Raw genomic sequence first — 19095 nt, forward strand, 5'->3', positions numbered from 1 at the left:
GACAGTAAAATGTGGACAATTCTACAGGCTTGCTAGATATTACAAGAGCCTTTACAAGCATATGGGTGTTATGCCTTGCAGTATCTCATTTGTTTAAAAGGTGAAATTGGCTTTTAAATACAAGGGCTGTACTTAAAGTAATGCAAAAGTGGGCATAACTTGTTTTTATTAACTTACATAAGTCATTCAAATTTCACATGTTGGTAAAGTAACTCTTTCTCTATAATAACTTAAATTATTTTTTATTGCAGGTAAATAATGGATTCCAAGCAGAAGCAACATGCCATAATGGAGTTCTTGATGGAGGGGAGCAAGCTGTCCAACATTTATGTCTCCGACTGCCTGGTCTGTCTTCAATGCTGGTTTCCTCTTCTTTAAATGTCATCAATAATCTATGCATATTGCTCTTGTCAATGGTTTCATCTCCATAATTGTTCTGTAGCCTTCTGTGGATGTCAGACAGTCGGCACCCCTCCTTCATCAAGAACTCAATGATGGCGTGTTGCTTCTGCTTGGAATCCATTGTTTACCTACAAAGAAAAAAAAAAGAAAAGGAAGAATTGCTATAGAACAGCCTTTCTCAACCTTTTTACCCTAGAGCAGGGGTAGGCAACCTGCGGCTCTCTAGCTGTTGTGGAACTTCATTTCCCATGAGGCATTGCAACATTACAAAACTGACAGTTACAGCTATTACTTGCAGAGGCATGATGGAACTTGTAGTCCTGCAACAGCTGGAGAGCCGCAGGTTGCCTACCCCTGCCCTAGAGGAACCCTTGGAATAATTTTCAAGTGTTGAGGAACACCTTCAAAAATTAATTCATCTGGTATCAGTGGGAAGAATGCCCCTTACATTGATGATCAGTAGAAAGAATTTAAATCCTTACAGTGGTGGTCAGAATGCCACAGACAGCTAAATGTTCATTGGTGACTCAGGGGTGGACTGACAATTTGGAAACTCGGGCACTGCCCGAGGGCCCGGGGTCAGTAGGGGGCCCCATGAGATGCCCCTGGTACCTTTTTCATAGGCTTTTTTGAGTTTGGGCAAGGACACAGGGGCCCCATGATCCCCTATTGCCCGGGGGCCCCATGAGTTTTCAGTCCGTCCCTGATTGGTGTCATATCATTGGTTCTGCCATGTGGCGTTGGACCTGGAACCATGGAGGCACTATAAAATAGGAGATCAATCAGCTGCAGCTCAAGGAACCCCTCACCACCTCTGAAGGCGCTCTGATTGAGTATCCCTGCTATAGCGGAAGAGTTACTCTGCCAACATGCAAAATGCCCTGTGTAAGTTAATAAAAGTTATTGCCACTTTTACATGCTTTTCTGTACAGCCCTCATATTTCACTAGCAGTTAGCTGAGGCTTTTCTGATTTTAAAGAAGGTTTTTGTCCTAAACTTTAAAAACAAACTGATGGTCCATTTACAAATAATATGATGCCAATCAGCTGTATACCAGCATCACACTGCATTGTTAAAATACTGCTTACATTATCTATGCAGTTAATCCTGTATTGTACACTCTGTATATCTATAACCGCCTGTTTCCAGATGACAGACTCTATGAAAGTCTGAAGTGCTCACTAACGGAGTTGTTTCTGGTATTATTAATCCCCCACAATGGAAAGCAACGTCCCTGACGTAACATCTGGCATCCATAAGGGTAAATCACCCTGTGAGACAGTTAATACTGCAACATGTGGGAGACATTAGGAACTACGTCAACTCTCCAAGATGTTTCTTACTTGATTTGGGTCGAAGTGTTGACCTTGTATGCTGTAAAACTACAGCAACTGGGCCGATAATGCTGTGCTTAATTCCCAATATTACTCCCCCGATGCCATCGTCTTTAACCTGTGATCTGCTGGAGGTGCCTGTAAAGAGGTGATCCGTCATAAAATGTATCCCCCTCATTGTGTCAGTTTTATAGTGTGGGTTGGATGAATGCTGGGCTTTGTAGGAAATGGGTTAATGGCTGCAGTTGAGCTGTTGGTTATACCTTGACATGCATCCCTTGAGGTCTCCTGACGATGTCACCTTGATTGCAGTCACGTAATGCTCAAGTCCTAGTTCTTTAAAGTACAGTCCAATTGCCCAAGATATAGTTGGTGTCAGCTTCACGTCAGCCCTGTATCTTAATCTCTTTGACATCCTTATTAAATTATAATTAAAGAAAGACCACCCCTCTTAGACTCTCAATGCTCGCTGTTTGATATGACAGTTCAGAGAAATTGACATTTTAGTTCATTTCTCTTTTTATATCACTTTTTACGATATTTTTTTTTTTTTTCGTCAGCTGGAACTGGTTTTGCTTAATCGAGCTTAAAACCACAATGTCATCTTTTTATTTGCTGTGTGCTACCTTGTATGTCTTACTGTCAGATAGTGCTGGTTCAGGTTAAATTTCAAACAGTGAGGAAGAACACTTAGGGGTATTTACTAAGACTGGAGCATGCATTGGGACCATTCAGCTTCCAGCTTTTATTTTCAAATCTTAACTGAACATGCTGAAGCTTGACGCTCATTGGTTTCTGTGCACAGCTGCTCTAGATTGTGTTTGCTCAAAGTTTTGCTAAGCTGCCCCCACAGTTATTTAAATGTGTACTGTTCTTACATGAGTCAGTGAGCTATTGAGAAGTAAACTTTAACAGACATTGCCAGTATAGCCATGCCATTAGGAACTTATGACATCTCGAGTGCTGAAGTTTTTAGTTCTCTGTGGGGTCACAGGAGTTGCAACAATGTCTGTGCTTTAACCACTTCCTGTCCGGACACTTTTACCCCCTTCCTGTCCAGGGTAATTTTCAGCTTTCAGCGCTATCACACTTTGAATGACAATTGTGCGGTCATGCAATACTGTACCCATATGAATTTGTTACCATTTTTTTGAGACAGATAAAGCTTTACTTTGGTGGCATTTATTCACCGCTGGGATTTTTATTTTTTTTACTATGTAAATGAAAAAGTCCAAAAATTTTGAAAAAAAGTGTTTTGTTTTTTTTTTTAATAAAATTTAGCAAATAAATAATATTTCATCATAAATCTTGGCCAAAATTTATTCCGTTATTTTTTTTAGCAAAAAAAAAAATCCAAATTAGTTTATAACCAAAAATTATAATTATTAAACATTCTTTTTACATTTTTATTTATTTTTTTATTTTTTATTTTTTATTTTTTTACATACGGTCACCCTAGCAGTACAGTGTCACCATGGTGACACTGTACTACTTGTGGGGGGTGATGAAGATTTTTTTTTTTTTTTTTTTACACTGATTGCTTTTACACCCATATAGGATGTAAAAACAATAATTTCTCTTTCTCTCTGTCTGCATTCTTGCAGTCATTGAGAAGTACTGAGTGAGCTGTGATTGGTCACAGCTTGTCACATGGTACAAGGCTGTTGTGAATAGCCTTGTACCATATGACCTCTGTGATCATTCACAGATTTCACACGTAGTAAGCAATGACAACAAGTGACATCTTGCTTACTACTTTGCATGTGATCACTGATTCCCCAATCAGTGATCACATGATCGGGACCTCGTACAGAGGTCCCGTCCGACGATCGGTGTTTCACTGTGTCCGGAGGACACAGCGGCACCGGATCGCGGTGGTGCGCACTCCCAGGGAGCGCGCACAGCTAGAAAAGGTGGGTGCCGTTTATGAACGGCAACCCGCCCCTGGACTGCCACCGCCCTGCCATTTATAAGCAGCAGTCGGACGGCAAGAGGTTAAGAGTCCATAAAGCTTAAACTTGAGGCTCCTCCTACAACCTTCACTTAAGCTACTTACGTACAGGTAGGTCCATATATATTTGGACACAGGCACACTTTTTTATTTTATTTATTTTTATTTCAGGTACTGTCAATTTATGCAGCGCTTTACATATGTTGTACATTCACATCAGACCTATTCAAGCTATAGTTCTACAATTTTAGATTTTTTCAGGTATTTACCAAAACATATTCAAGCTATAGTTATATAATGGATATGGGCTGTAAGTGCGTACACTCAGGTTTAATTTGAGGGTATGTACATCCAAATTGGAGGAAGGGTTTAGGAATTACAGCTCTTAAGAGTAGCCACCCCACCCCCCCTTTTTCAAGGGACCAAAAGTAATTGAACAATTGAATTAAAAGCTGTTTCATGGCCAGGTGTGGGCTACTCCATTATTTCTTCATCAGTTAAGCAGGTAAAAGGTCTGGAGTTGATGCTAAGGGTGGTATTTGCATTTGGAATCTATTGCTGTGAACCTACATCATGCATTCAAAGGAGCTCTCCATGCATTGTAAGGCTTCAAAAATGAAACAAATCCACCAGAGAGATAGCAGCAACATTAGTAGGTTCTTTTGGTTGTGAACATGGTTCAGCATGGGCATCCTGAACATTCTTCGGCTACACAGCCCCATACACGAAAACCCTATGATGCTCATTTTTCTGCTTTCAACACATCAACTTCAGGGACAACATGTTTATTATATATTCCATCAATTTTCAGGTGTCATTGTAATGAGATAATCAGTGTTAATCACTTAACCAGTCAGTGGTCATAAATGTATGACTGTTTGGTGTATATTTCACAAAGCTCCCCAAAATGCACACATTTCAGCCTTTCCTTCAGTTATAGTCTTTATCATATTAGTACTTCCATACTTCAGATCATTGTAAAGGTCCATCTTCACTGGGGCAGCATAATCTTACCTCCTCTGGTCCTGTGTTTTCATTCTAAAGGCCTGCAAAAGGCTGTGGATGCAGAATGGTTATAGAGAATAATGGCGATCTCTTTTTCACCTCAATTGCTATACAGTGAGGACTGCCTTTATATTTCAAGCCCCCCCACCACCACCACCACCACCACCACCCCCAGAAGAGGAAAGACTATGGTGACCCACAGCTGTTAAAGCAGTAAAAATTGTACTGCATTCTTAAACATGACATTATATTATTATTGATGCAGAAGCTGGGTATCTGAGGACTGTAAGATCAAAGACTCCAAGAGAAATCCCAGGTTTGGGGAAAGGTTCATTGGTGGGAGTTTTAGGAGAAAATAAATGGATCTATTTTCTGAGAGGTTTAGTAGAAAGCATAATGATCTGAGAGGGGAGACACTGGTGTTTTTTATGGGGTGGATGAAGAATTGTGAAGGGTACAGAAAGTAACGAGGAATGTGGTGGCGGCTGGTGTTTTTATCGTAATTATGGCAGCACAGGGTGCCATTGCTCCTTTTGTAACTGAACATTTCTTTTAGCTTTTTTAAAGGCGCTTCCAAAATTAATTACATTGATTTTGTAGTCGCGTCTGGAAATGTATGCCGGCATGTACTAAGTCAGGATATACTTTACCACAAATTAGTTTTATTTTTAAATAGTATCTCCACCTTCACATCAGGGATTTCAGACTCAACAGGTCTCAACAGGACTCATGCACCTTCTAAGCATAAATTGGAAGAGAGACCTGATAACAATCCTTCACAGTACTTCATAGTAGCTCTGACTAAAGCTTCGGCTGGAAATATTCATGTTCTACTGGGTTTGTTTGGGTCAGGACCTGGGTCTGCATTTTTTAAATATGTTCTTCTTTATTCTATATTTACTATATCAGCTTTGTTGAAAGTATCCTGGGGTATAATATTATATAGATCGCTATAATAATCCTTGAACACTCTAGCGATATCTTTAGTTGAATGCACCATTTCACCCTTAAAATGTCTTATTTTTTCTATATAATTCCTATTTTTCTTTTTCCTCAAGGCCCTCATTAAATATTTTCCCGGCCTATCTCCCCATCTATATCTTTCACTTATTACTTTATTAAAGACTCTTCTTTTTTCCTTCTCTAATTCCTCTTTCTTCTTTATTATTTTCTGCATTATCTCTTTAGATATTTTCCTTTTATGAGACTGTTCAAGATCGAATATTTCATTTGAGTCTATTAATCTTTTCCCTCCTTTCTCTTTTCTCAGACCTGGGTCTGAAGCTGCAACCTCTGCTTTTTTTTTTTTTTTGGTGATGCCTCTTCTTGCTCAGCCAGCTGGGATGCTAGACAGACTCCTGGACAATTCATTGAATGATACTACCTTGAATCTTGTTGCTCCTGAACCTTGAACCATTTGCACCTTGAATGAAATTCCTATCTTAGCCATGCCTCTGCACTACCCGTTTGCCAGATTATTGTGCTTTCTCCAGCCAATATCTTGATCTTGTCACTCTTGCTGCTGCCCATATCTTTACTACCATTTGTTATGAACCATTGTCTTGTTCCTCGACTACACTTTTGCTTGATCACAACCGCAAACACTTGTTACCGATCTTTGGCTTATTTACTGACTACGCTTCTGCTTATCCCTACCTGCTATATCTGTTACTGGACCCCAGATTGCTCACATCCCAGTAGGGCGATCCTGAGAACCGTGACCTGGTGCTAACAGGCAGCAAAACCCATCTTTGCCTTTAGGAGCTCTGGTGAAAACCGGTTAGTACTTAGTACTGGGCTCCACACCTTGACTGAGCCCATGTAATCCACCAGTATGACCTGCTTCTGTACTTATCCTGCTGGTCTATGGATGCCTCTCTATTGCTGTAGCTACTGACCTTGTGGCCTCACCTCTGACCGTAACAGTTTGGATGTTCCAGATTACTTATCTTTTACCAAATAAACTACTGAATGGATTGTTATCAGACTCCATCTGTCTCTTCGAATCTATATTTAAGTACTGTGTTTAATACTATGGTTGGCATTCTGGTGATTTTACATATGGTGGAAAACCTAAAAAATGTGATCCCCTCATGTTTTGCATTGTATTGTTATTGTTCTGTCACATGTTCTGTCCCCCTTTGTAATGTACAGCGCTGAGCGAACTATTGGCGCTTTATAAATACTGTATAATAATAATAAAAAAATAACAAATCAGTACCATGGTTTGTGATTTAGACCCTTCTTGTCTCTCTTTTCCACCTTCTGTAGAAAGGAAGGCTACATAGCAGCACACAAGTGCACAGACAGCATCCCCGTGTCCAAGGCCTTGTTTACTTGACCTAAAAAACTACGATTTCATTTTGTAACCTTGCATAATATTACTTTAAAGTGTATCTTCACCCCCATCCCTTTTTTTTTTTTTTTTTTTTTTTAATCCCTCCTTACCTGGTTCTGGGTCCTGCACAGATAAGGTACTCATCTGCGCAACAGATTCAACATTGTCCTCCTGTGATCTGCTTTTCTTTTGCCCACTGCTTGGGCCCGCACCACCATCTTTTTTGCGTGACCTCATTGGGAAGCTGCCGGCTCTTCCGGGTTCACCTGCTCGCTCTTCATATGATGCATTGCTAGGCCATCCCCCTCCTCCTTTCTCAATGAAGGACTAAGCCTCTTGCAATATGTACAGTTGTGTCCAAAATTATTCAACCCCCAATGCTGTAAAGGGGTTTAGGGACTATAGTGTACATTTGGAATTGTATTCAGAATCAAATCCTACAAGGACGTTGTAACTACCCAAATGCAACTAAAATGACATCAATTGTTTATGTAATACAGTAGTAAATGGTTCTTATGTGGTTTCTTCATTGCCACAATTATTCAACCCCTTAAAGACTACCACTCTGAAGAACAGAGGTTCATACAGGTGCTTTCCATCAGGTATTGAAAACACCTGTGGATGTCACCGAGCAGCAATCAAGCATAATAAGCACCAATTAGGCAGCTTTAAAATGACTGTGATACTCAGCTCCTTCTAGACATTTACTGGTGTGGTTACAAACATGGTGAAGGCAAGAGAATGGTCCAGGAAGACAAGAGAAGAGGTGATTTCTCTTCACAGGAAGGGCAATGGCTATAAGAAGATTGCAAAGATGTTAAACATACCAAGAGACACCTTAGGAAGCATCATTCGCAAATTCAAGGCAAAGGGCACTGTTGAAACGCTACCTGGTCGTGGCAGAAAGAAGATGCTGACTTCGACTGCTGTGCGCTACCTGAAGCGTAGAGTGGAGAGAAGTCCCCGTGTGACTGCTGAGGAACTGAGAAAAGATTTGTCAGATGTGGGTACAGAAGTTTCAGCCCAGACAATAAGACGCACACTGCGTAATGAAGGCCTCCGTGCCAGAACTCCCAGGCGTACCCCCTTGCTGTCTCCAAAGAATAAGAAGAGTCGACTGCAGTATGCCAAAAGCCATGTGGACAAACCACAAAAGTTGTGGGATAGTGTTCTGTGGACTGATGAAACAAAATTAGAACTGTTTGGGCCCATGGATCAACGCTATGTTTGGAGGAGGAAGAACAAGGCCTATGATGAAAAGAACACCTTGCCTACTGTGAAGCATGGTGGAGGGTCAATCATGCTTTGGGGCTGTTTTGCTTCTGCAGGTACAGGGAAGCTTCAGCGTGTGCAAGGTACCATGAATTCTCTTCAGTACCAGGAGATATTGGATGGAAACGTGATGCAGTCCGTCACACACCTGAGGCTTGGGAGACGTTGGACCTTTCAACAGGACAATGATCCCAAGCATACCTCCAAGTCCACTAGAGCATGGTTGCAGAGGAAAGGCTGGAACATTTTGGAGTGGCCATCGCAGTCACCAGACTTAAATCCGATTGAGAACCTCTGGTGGGACTTAAAGAAAGCAGTTGCAGTGCGCAAGCCTAAGAATGTGACTGAACTGGAGGCCTTTGCCCATGAAGAATGGGCGAAGATACCCGTAGATCGCTGCAAGACACTTGTGTCAAGCTATGCTTCACGTTTAAAAGCTGTTATAACTGTAAAAGGATGCTGTACTAAGTACTAAGATTGAATGTCACTTGGGGGTTGAATAAAACTGATAATGCTGTGAGCACAGAAAAGACATTTGTGGTTATTTCATTATAACTGTTATGTTATATTTGTCTGACCTACAAGTGCCTCTTTAATGTAAATGTAAGCAAGATGACTGAATGATCAAAAGCAATGTCAAACTGGCCAAAACACTCAATTTCAGTGGGGGTTGAATAATTTTGGACACAACTGTAACGTATATATCTCAGGAGGCAGAGCAGGCAAAGTGCACGTTGTCCATCTAGGTGAGTGAAGTGCATGGGGGGGGGGTTAGAGCAGGCCAGAGGTTTCCTATTTAAAAAAAAAAAAAAAGACCGCTTTGCACAGCGGAGGGGTTGAGAGTAGGCAACTTCATATTGAGGGTGAAGATCTGGTTTACACCAGTCAATTTTTGTTTTTAGTATCTCTGGCGTTTGGCTTTCTTAAATGAATTAATGCCTACAATTGTCTTTACTCTCATTTTAGAAAATTGGTTGCGATGGGATAATTGGTTCTTCTGCCAAAGAAGACCGATGTGGAGTTTGTAATGGTGATGGCAAAACCTGCAAAGTGGTGAAAGGAGACTTTAACCACACCAAGGGGATGGGTGAGTAAGTAGAGTACATGTTGTGCATTGTCCTCCTGTCTCTGTACTCCGTGTGTGATGTGCGGAACTCTAAAGCCTTCTACGGAAATTGTTTACAGGGACTGTGTTCCAGCTGCTGTCTAAGCAGATGATTTTAACAGGGTCACTAAACTAACACCAGTCATTCTTAATCCTGTAAGCATTGCCCTTGTATAAAGTAATCAGAGTGTAATAAATGCCTTTTTTATTTGACCATCACTTAGACCGGACAGTCCAATGTTCACAGTATTAGAAGTATTTCTTTTATTTAGGGCAGTGAAGGTTCATGATGCATCTTGTAGAATTGTGCTTTTACCATCCACCTTCTTCTGATAGGGTTACCGCTACATTTAAACAAAATATATATTTTTATTTTTTAAGAATTTGAAAATTCCTACCATTTTAATTTTTTTGTAGTAATGCAGGTTAAATTAATACCCAGTATTACCCAGTGAGCGTGACACCATGGGGTTGATTTACTAGAACCGGAGTGTAACAGAACCGGACCCTGACTGCAATGGGGTATTTCCGTTAGACTCCCGCTTCCCTGTCCGAACACAGATCCACGGACACCACCGCTGACCATACAAGAGGAGACAGCACCAGACTTGAAGGAAACCAGAAGAAGACTTCTTTATTTTAACACAGATACAAGATATATACACATGGCGGGGCAATATATTTAGTAACAAGAGAGACACAGCAGACACCCCCCACCAAGCCAATACACAAACACATACATCTCATATTAGTTTTCTCCCAAGCAAGACCACCTATACATGCCTACACAATAGCAGAACATTTCACCCTGTACCCCTTTCAGACACAGGGTGACTTACACATAAGAGGGATATGGGGAGCTGAGACAGGGGTCTCCCCACCTCTCTAAAGTGAGCTGGGTTCCATGGGCCCCCCCACCCAAAGTGACTCCTGTCACATGGAGCACTCAAATTCTGGTGTAGCTGTGCATAGTAGCCAATCAACTTCTAACTTCAGCTTGTTCAATTAAGCTTTGACAGTAAGTCCTCATGCACACGGGGCATTTTGATAACGCTGGTAATGTTAGCTGTGTAAAGTTACATTTTTTTTTTTAGCTTTTTTGCATTAGCATTTAGCGGCGTCTTGCCACTTTTTTCCCCGCGTTTTGCGGTCTTAAGCATTTTTTAGTATTTTTTTTTTTTTAATTTTTACCAAAAAAAATTTTTTGGGGTCAAAAAAAGTCCAAAAAACGTCGGTTTACCGCATTTTTCAGTCTTAGAGCGTTTTTACAGCTAAAAAAAACCCTCTAGAAACCCACTAATCCTGGGGTTTTTTTTCCAGTCAAAAAACCTTGATTACAGTCTATGTGTGCATGGACACATAGGATAACATAGGATAAGGAGGAGCCACATCACGCCATGACGTCACGCCGCCGGAGCAATGTAGAGCTCCGGCAGCCATTTTAGAACTTGGACGGTTAGTCCTACACACATTTCATGATTTTATGCTATATACTTTCTGATGCATTGGTTTTAATGACACTGGAATAAAATCTTTATATCATCCTACTACACTATGGGTATGTCCAGGGGCGGACTGACCATTTGGAAACTCAGGCATTGCCCGAGGGCCCAGGTCAGTAGGGGGCCCCATGAGATGCCCCTGGTACCTTTTTCATAGGCTTTTTTGAGTTTGGGCAAGGACACAGGGGCCCCATGATCCCATATTGCCCGGGGGCCCCATGAGTTGTCAGTCCGCCCCTGGGTATGTCCCTGTTTTAAACTCCCTGGGGGAGTTTTAATTTTCAGACACCCTGCCATAAAGACGGGATCCATCCTTAATCCAGAGAGGGAATCTCTCATCCAGGGAGAAGCACCCGTTTAAGCACTTGGGGGGAACTCTGGTTGATGTGGATCACCATTTAGAACCCCGGGATCCTTTTGATGACCATCCATCCCTTAGAGGGAAGACATCCCTATTCCTAGCTTGCCTTGATGACCTCTGAAGTTATAGATACAGGTGCATTTTGTATGCGCATCCGGTGAGTACGCATTCTCTACACTTACTGCACAGACACCGGTTCCCAGGAAAGCAATCACTTTAAAGAGCACTAAAGTCACTTCTTGAACTGTTTAGGAACTTTAATTCTGGAAATTTTACTTGATTTTATTTGGTTTATTAATTATATTTAGCGCTGCACCATTCTTATATTGCTTTTACCATGGGGAGTTTACTGGCTGTAGAAAAAAAACGTCAAAAGCCAAAACAGCCGCTGTGAAAACGTCCCGTGTGCATGAGTACTAAAAATCTGGAAGCTGATTGGTTACTATGCACAGCACTAGATTGTGCACTCCAGTTTTAGTAAATCAATTCTTACGTCACCATGTTGGATAACACACTAATATTTCATTTTAATGCCACCAATAACATCTGTGTACCTGTATTGCCAGGACCACATGATATCACATTCGCTGTTTATTTTTCATTTATCATGTAATTATACAGCTATAGAATGAAGTGAGTGCATTGAGTGGTAGAGTGGAGCAGAGCCCCAGCAAGGAGCTTATTGCACTTGTGTGGGGTTCGCAAAGGTGGTTTTGAACTTGCACAAAAAATTTACTCGGGTGATATTCTGTTGTTGTTTTTATTTATTTATACAATGTTTATTGAATTATTATTATTGTACAGAGCATACAAAAGATACAAATGGTGTAAAGCATACAACTTATAACGGACAAGATTTTCTGTTTTGAATCAGTCCTGTATGTATCAGGTCTTTGTGACGCATTACCAGCCTACAATTCTTTTTGGGTTTAATGTATACGAGTTGAAAAGTGAGCAAAGATAATCCATAGTTTCAATATAATTTGCAGTTACAAATTATAAAAATGCTCTGTTCTGTTTCAAATTCCATTTTTATGCATTCACATACCTCCATGGACCCAATGGGGTTGATTTACTAAAACTGGAGAGTGCAAAGCCTGATGTAACTGTGCATGGTAACCAATCGGCTTCTAACTTCAGCTTGTTCAATTAAGCTTTGACAAAAAAAATGGAAGCTGATTTTTTTCTATGCAGAGCTGCACCAGATTTTGCTTTCTCCGGTTTTAGTAAATCATCCCCAGTGTGTCTGGAACGTATGACCACCATCCACAGACAGCTTAACTGTTCAGTTAGAAGCACAGAAATTGAATACAACACAATTTTACTTGAGATAAATGCAGTACAGAGGATGTTTTTCCAGGGAATTTATGGACTGAGGGAAAAGTAAAGAAATAGGAGGAGTCTAAGGCAAACCATAGAAGATGGCAACCATGGGTTTCAGGAACAAATAGTGACTGTTGATGGGAGAATCCCTTCCACAGTACTATTGTGTTCTGCAGGCAGGGAGCCGTCCCTGCCGGCAGAACACGATTACTACTTGCATCTCTATCTGCTGGCAGTACTCATAGGCAAAATATTTGACAGGTTGGTTGTACTGAAGTTGGTCAATGGATTACCTTCAGTACAACCAGCTGGCCCATAGATGGATCAAATCTCAGCCGGTCCCTGTTGAACTAGCTGAGATTGTATCTATCTATGGCCATCTTAAAGAGGAGCTCCAGTCTCCAACCCACAAACTCCTCCCCCCCCCCAAAATAAAAATAAGTTAGTAGCTGCCTTTTAATATAAGGACACTTACCTGTCTAAGGATCCAGCGTTGTTCTCACCTGAGTCAATAATTCTTCAATCAGCTTTGGGTCCAGGCATTGGCATCTTGACTGAGAGGAACCGGCAGATGATTGTCCACTGTGCATGCACAAGTTTGTCTGCGCTTTGTGAATGGCGGCTCTACCATCTTCAAGGACCTGGATGTGTCCCAGAAGGGGAATGGGGGGAGTGAACACCGCAGTGATCTGACCAGAAGTGGGGACGGGTACCTGTCAAAAGCAGGTACACCCTCCCCCCCAGAAAAAGTGCCAAATGTGGCAGAGAAGACGGGGGGGAGGATGTAAATAAAGCAGAAGAAGTTCACCCAAAAGAGGAAGTAATGCTTAAATAGGCCTACACTAACTAGTAAAACAGGAGTGGAGTACCGAGGAACTTGCCAAACCATATGACTGAACAAGCTGTAGTGGTCCTAAAACACCAACAGATGTTGGCATATATCAGAACAGTAGTAACCTGATGACAACAGGAAGAATGAATAAATATATATACACGCTATATTGCCAAAAGATTGGGACACCCCTCCAAATCATTGGATTCAGGTGTTCCAATCATCTCCATCGCCACAGGTGTATAAAATCAAGCACCTAGGCATGCAGACTGCTTCTACAAACATTTGTGAAAGAATGGGTCGCTCTCAGGAGCTCAGTGAATTCAAGCGTGGTCCTGTGATAGGTGGCCACCTGTGCAATAAGTCCATCCGTGACATTTCCTGGCTACTAAATATTCCACGGTCAACTGTTGTATTATAACAAAGTGAAAGCAAATGGGAACAGCAACTCCGCCATGGAGTGGTAGGCCATGTAAAATGACAGAGCGGGGTCAGCGCATGCTGAAGTGCACAGTGCACAGAAGTAGTCAAGTGTCTGCGAAGTCAATAGCTAAAGACCTCCAACTTCGTGTGGCCTTCAGATTAGCACACCAACAGTGTGTAGAGAGCTTCATGGAATGGGTTTCCATGGCCGAGCAGCTGCATTCAAGCCTTACATCACCAAGTGCAATGCAAAGCGTCGGATGCAGTGGTGTAAAGTTGGCCGCCACTGGACTCTAGAGCAGTGGAGACGTGTTCTCTGGAGTGACAAATCATGCTTCTCTGTCTGGCAATCCGATGGACGTATCTGGGTTTGGCGGTTGCAGGAGAACGGTACTTGCCTGACTGCATTGTGCCAAGTGTAAAGTTTGGTGGAGGGGGGGGGGGGATTCTGGTGTGGAGTTGTTTTTCAGGGGTTAGGCTTGGCCCCTTAGTTCCTGTGAAGGGAATTCTTAAGGCGTCAGCATACCAAGACATTTTGGACAATCTCATGCTCCCAACTTTGTGGGAACAGTTTGGGGATGGCTTCTTCCTGTTCCAACATGACTGCCCACCAGTGCACAAAGCAAGGTCCATAAAGACATGGATGAGGGAGTTTGGGGTGGAGCAACTTGACTGGCCTGCACAGAGTCCTGACCTCAACCCAATAGAACACCTTTGGGATGAATTAGAGTGGAGACTGCGAGCCAGGCCTCCTCCCCCGACATCAGTGCCTGACCTGACAAATGTGCTTCTGGAAGAATGGTCCAACCTTCCTATAGACACCCTCCTAAACCTTGTGGACAGCCTTCCCAGAGGAGTTGAAGTTGTTGCAAAGGGCGGGGCCAACTCAATATTGAACCCTATGGTCTAAGACTGGGATGCCTATAAAGTTCATGTGCGAGTAAAGGCAGGCGGCCCAATACTTTTGGCAATATGGTGTACATAGGTTAGAGAGAACACTACTCACCTGAAATCTTTGGGTTTCACTAGAACACAAGTCCATGAATATGGATATCTGGACCTGGAGAGGAAAGCATGCTTGCATATATGCATGAGTTCAAAAACATCACATAAGATCTGGGATTATCTTTTTCTTTGCCATCTGTATAACTAAAACAATTCTTGAAATAATTCTGTGCTCAGGAGACTTTGCTTTCAACCTGTGAAGTAGAGAATTTTCTTGTTTCTTAGACGGGGATAGAAGGTTTGAACTGGTTTCTTAAGCTGCTGACTGCTAGCAAGAGTCCTAGGGTGTTGCTTAAGCTGTTGGTCATGTCAGCTTGAATCATGGCAGATAAATCTGCAGATGCTCTACAGCTTAGTCCCTATTGAAGGATTGAAGAATCCAGTGGAAATCTCTGTGAATGGACATTGTTAATTGGCAGTTGCTTGGTGTATTTCCAGCGATGGCAGGAGCCTGAGGTTGCAGCTGGTTCCCTGTGAGCAACTTTCCAGTGTAAACTGAAATTGATGGTGGTTTGGGGTAGTATGTGGGCCATATTATCCTGCAGGATTTGTGGATTCCTGAACACCAAATGAAAGTTAATTCTTGCTGTCAGTAGTAGTTTGAAATGTTTCTCTGACGCTGTTGTAAGATGATTCTCTGTAGGCTGGAGTATGTTGGAGTAGGTATCTCTTTTGAGTACCTGTATCGATATATCCTGTATCCAATATCGACTCCACCAAGTTCAGTTTTTTGAGCATAAGCATTGTTACGATGATTTTGTATCCTGTGGACTTTTATCTTGGGATGTCTCTTTGCTGTAGAAGCAGGATTTTGATATTATCTTCCAATGGTGGTATGTAGACTTGTCTTGAAACTTTCAAGTCATACATACAGGACTGCTGTTAGTAATCACGGGGCCCTGTACAGCCTACCTGACAGGGCCCCTCGAAAATATCAAAAAGATATTTTGCTAAAAATGCACTAAAATCATAATTAACGGGCACAAACACAAGGGAAGGAGAGAAGTTAAAGCCCGATTCTCCTACTGTCCTTCTGACAGCTTTCAGGTGCTGCAGGGGGGGAACTAGAGGGGATCGGTTCCAGTAATTGCCCCCACCAACCTAATCACCCTCCCTTTCCTGTCCACAATCTGTTTTCCCTTGCTGTCTGCCTCCCCTGCTGAACTGATGGGACCTGGTCTCCGTACAACAGACCCAGCTATACCCCCCTATTGGTGAACCTGCATACATGTAATGCTTGTCTTCCGGTGTAGGGATTTTCCCTCTGTTATTAGGTACTTTATCGCACTCAGTAACTGTACGAAGATGAATTCCTTCAGTTCCTTTTATGTCTGAATTTATTAATTTTCCAGTAGGGGCAGTTATTTCTGTGGTTTCTACTGTGCCAGCATATGTGCAGGGTGTAGGACAGTACTTCTTCTCTTATCTTGAACATATCAAAGAACGCCGAAGTGGCAAACAATTGACTGCTTTGATCATCTAAAATAGCATACAGTACACCTTGACAGCTTTCTTCGGTTGTCCTTGAAGAAAGTCCTTCCTAACATAGCTCACTTTATTTAGATATGATTGTTGAAGGTGACTGTTCATGGTTATCCTCATCATGATCTGACATGGGTGTAAGATCTTTGGTGGATGTGGAGTCCCTTTTAAATGGAACCTCTCTGGCAAAGTGCTCTGTGGATGTGCAGCATCTAAAGCCTGTGTTATGGTTCCCTAGAAACATCTTGCTTTCTTCAAGGGATTTCCCTTGAATACATGATACTTTCTGGGAGGATGTGGTTAGTCGTGAATGAGACCGTATGGGTTTGGGGCTTTTCATCTTTCTTCACTCCTGCAGCTGTAGTTGGTGTAATCCCCATCTTTCTAATAGAGACAACATTTCTAGAATTTCTGTATTTAATGTTGAGATTTTCTCTCCTTGTAGTTGGAGAGCTAGGAGTGCTCAAGTCGATAATTGAAAAGCTTGGATTGTTCTTAACTTTGGCTACGTCTTTGATGAACTTTTAGAAAGAGTGGAGAGGTGTAAAGAACACTTGATGTTCCTTCTTATACTTTGTGCCCACTGTTGCCCATTTTTTATGGACATTATAAGGCAATTTTGCTACAACTGGGTTTACACCATGTGCAGTGTCTAGGAAGCTAAGACTTGTTAGATGCAAGTCTTCCTTGGCAATTTCAGGCTCAAGAAGATCATTCAGTTCCTGGATCTTCTGTTGTCTGTTGGCCAATCTAGGAAAGTTTTTTGTACTCTTTTGAATAAACAAGTTATCTTATTTCCCCCATGCAATATTAACCCCCTTGTCTCTTAACACAGTCTGATGACTGAAAGCCTAACCATCTTGAGTAACAAATCAAGTTTTTTGCATAGGTGAAATGCTAAGGTCCTGGACTACTGATTGAATATGGATCTCCAGCTTCTGTAGTTTTTCGGTTGATTGTCAAACATCATGAGGCCTATATTAAGTTTGTCTGTGAGTCATGTACTTGGCAAGGTTCGGTGCATTAGTTCTTTCAGGTCTCGTTGCAACAGATACTCCTTGCTGGAGGTAGGGACAGTGGTGTATTTTGTTCCCGTGCTGCCCTACGAAACAGTAAAATTGGGCAGCTCCCACCTGCACCAACGACACCCTCCACCAAACACCCACCTCCATCCCACCCGCAAAGAGAGAGTTATTCAAGCACTAACCTTAGCCTCGATGGAAAGCAGCTGATCATCCCTGGAGCCAAGCCCGGGGTCTTCTTTGTGTGTTAACTCTTCTTATGACCTCCTTGGATTCCATGGCGTAGCACAGGCAGTGCCTCACCAGGCCCACATCCCTGCCACATGTTTGCCTCTTTCCGGAGGGCGGCGCCGCCTCCCTGAAAATTACCACCCAAGGCAAATGTCTTGTTTGCCTCGCGGTAAATATGCCGCTGGGTGGAGGTATCCAATACCTGGTGTTTAGATGCTGGAGAAAATGGAGTAGTGGATGGGTTCAGTCCAGGTGAAGGCTTGACATCTGGAGGTCTTGTGGTTTAGGCCCTGAGAACTGTGTTCACTCCCAGGAGGTTTTGAGGTGATTTGGTTAGCTTAAGTTAAGACATTAAAGACTTTAAAGATAGAGAGTCCTCTGCACCAGGGTGACCTGTGTGGTTGACTGCTGCAGCTTCTGCTGCTGGTGAATGTACTGTGGGTTGATGTATAGTATTTAAAGCATGCTGTGCAATTGTATTGATGCAATTTGTCCTCAGGCATAATGATAAGGTTGGTCTTGCAGAGTCATTAGAGGTTGTCAAGATGGGATGATGGGATTTTTCTTCAGCAGCTTGTTCTAAGGCTCTGAACGTGGCTAAGGCTGCTGATTTTGTTTTCTTCTTTCTGAAGAACTGTTAGCTGGGCTTCTGCTTGAGCTGCTTTTACCTCAGCTTTCGCTCATGCCTGGCCAGCTTCTGCCTCTGCCTGCACTCATGCTTTTGGCAGTTTCTATCTCTGCTTGAACTCATGTTTGGGCAGCGTTTGACTCTGCTTGGTCAGGTTCTGCCTCTGCCCGTGCATGAGGTTGTCAGCATGCATCTCTGTCTGTACATGAGCTTGGGCAGCTTGCTCTTCTGCCTGTGTAGGGGCATAGTCCACTTTTGTTTTGATGGCGGCTTCCCTCATGTGTGGACCATTATGAGTTTAATACTCAGTGAGGATCGCTGAAAGCAGGCTCTTGGTGATGATTTCTGTGAGTGGGACCCTGGTGATCTGGAGGAGTTCTTGGAGGAAGTAGAGTGAGAGAATGTAGTCTCATATAGTTGCGATACCTTGTAATGATCCTTTGATTTGGCATCCAAGAATTTTTGCTGCAGTAGCAGCAAAACATGAGACACATGTTTGGGTGCCGTTCTTTGTGGCAAATGCCGCGTGACAAAATGCACATAGAAATTCGCACCTGGCTTAGGGCCAAAATTTGGTTTCTGAGCTTCTTTGGTGTGACAAATCTGCATTTCTGCATTTGAATCACACTTTTTAAATCGCTAGCACTAACCCGCGTTACCACTAAGCGATATGTGAATGGGGCCTTGTGGTTTCAAATACTTTCTAGTTTTGCAAGTGCACTGCTTGCTTGCTCTACATCAGGGTAGATGACCTTAAAGAGGTGGAGATCTACCTGAACAACATAAGAGAAGTCAAAGATCACCGGACACAGTGTCTGATTTAAACCTCTAATTGCCGTACTACCAAGTCACAATCGCCAATCTCATGTATTGCGCGGC

The 19095-nt window shown here is 42.4% G+C and overlaps 1 protein-coding gene across 2 annotated transcripts in view; it reads left to right on the forward strand.

The window, feature by feature from the left end:
* The window catches only part of ADAMTS17 (ADAM metallopeptidase with thrombospondin type 1 motif 17), a 508325-nt gene that overhangs the window by 347528 nt on the left and 141702 nt on the right, over nt 1–19095 (forward strand). For both annotated transcript variants that reach the window (XM_089655532.1, XM_089655533.1), the window contains exon 15: nt 9269–9389. In XM_089655532.1, the coding sequence (XP_089511658.1) occupies nt 9269–9389 (121 nt within the window). The remainder of the gene's footprint in view (nt 1–9268; nt 9390–19095) is intronic.

Source organism: Staurois parvus, unplaced genomic scaffold (genome assembly GCF_062004578.1).
Source record: "Staurois parvus isolate SC_StPar_1 unplaced genomic scaffold, SC_StPar_1.0 ptg000845l, whole genome shotgun sequence".
Taxonomy (NCBI): domain Eukaryota; kingdom Metazoa; phylum Chordata; class Amphibia; order Anura; family Ranidae; genus Staurois; species Staurois parvus.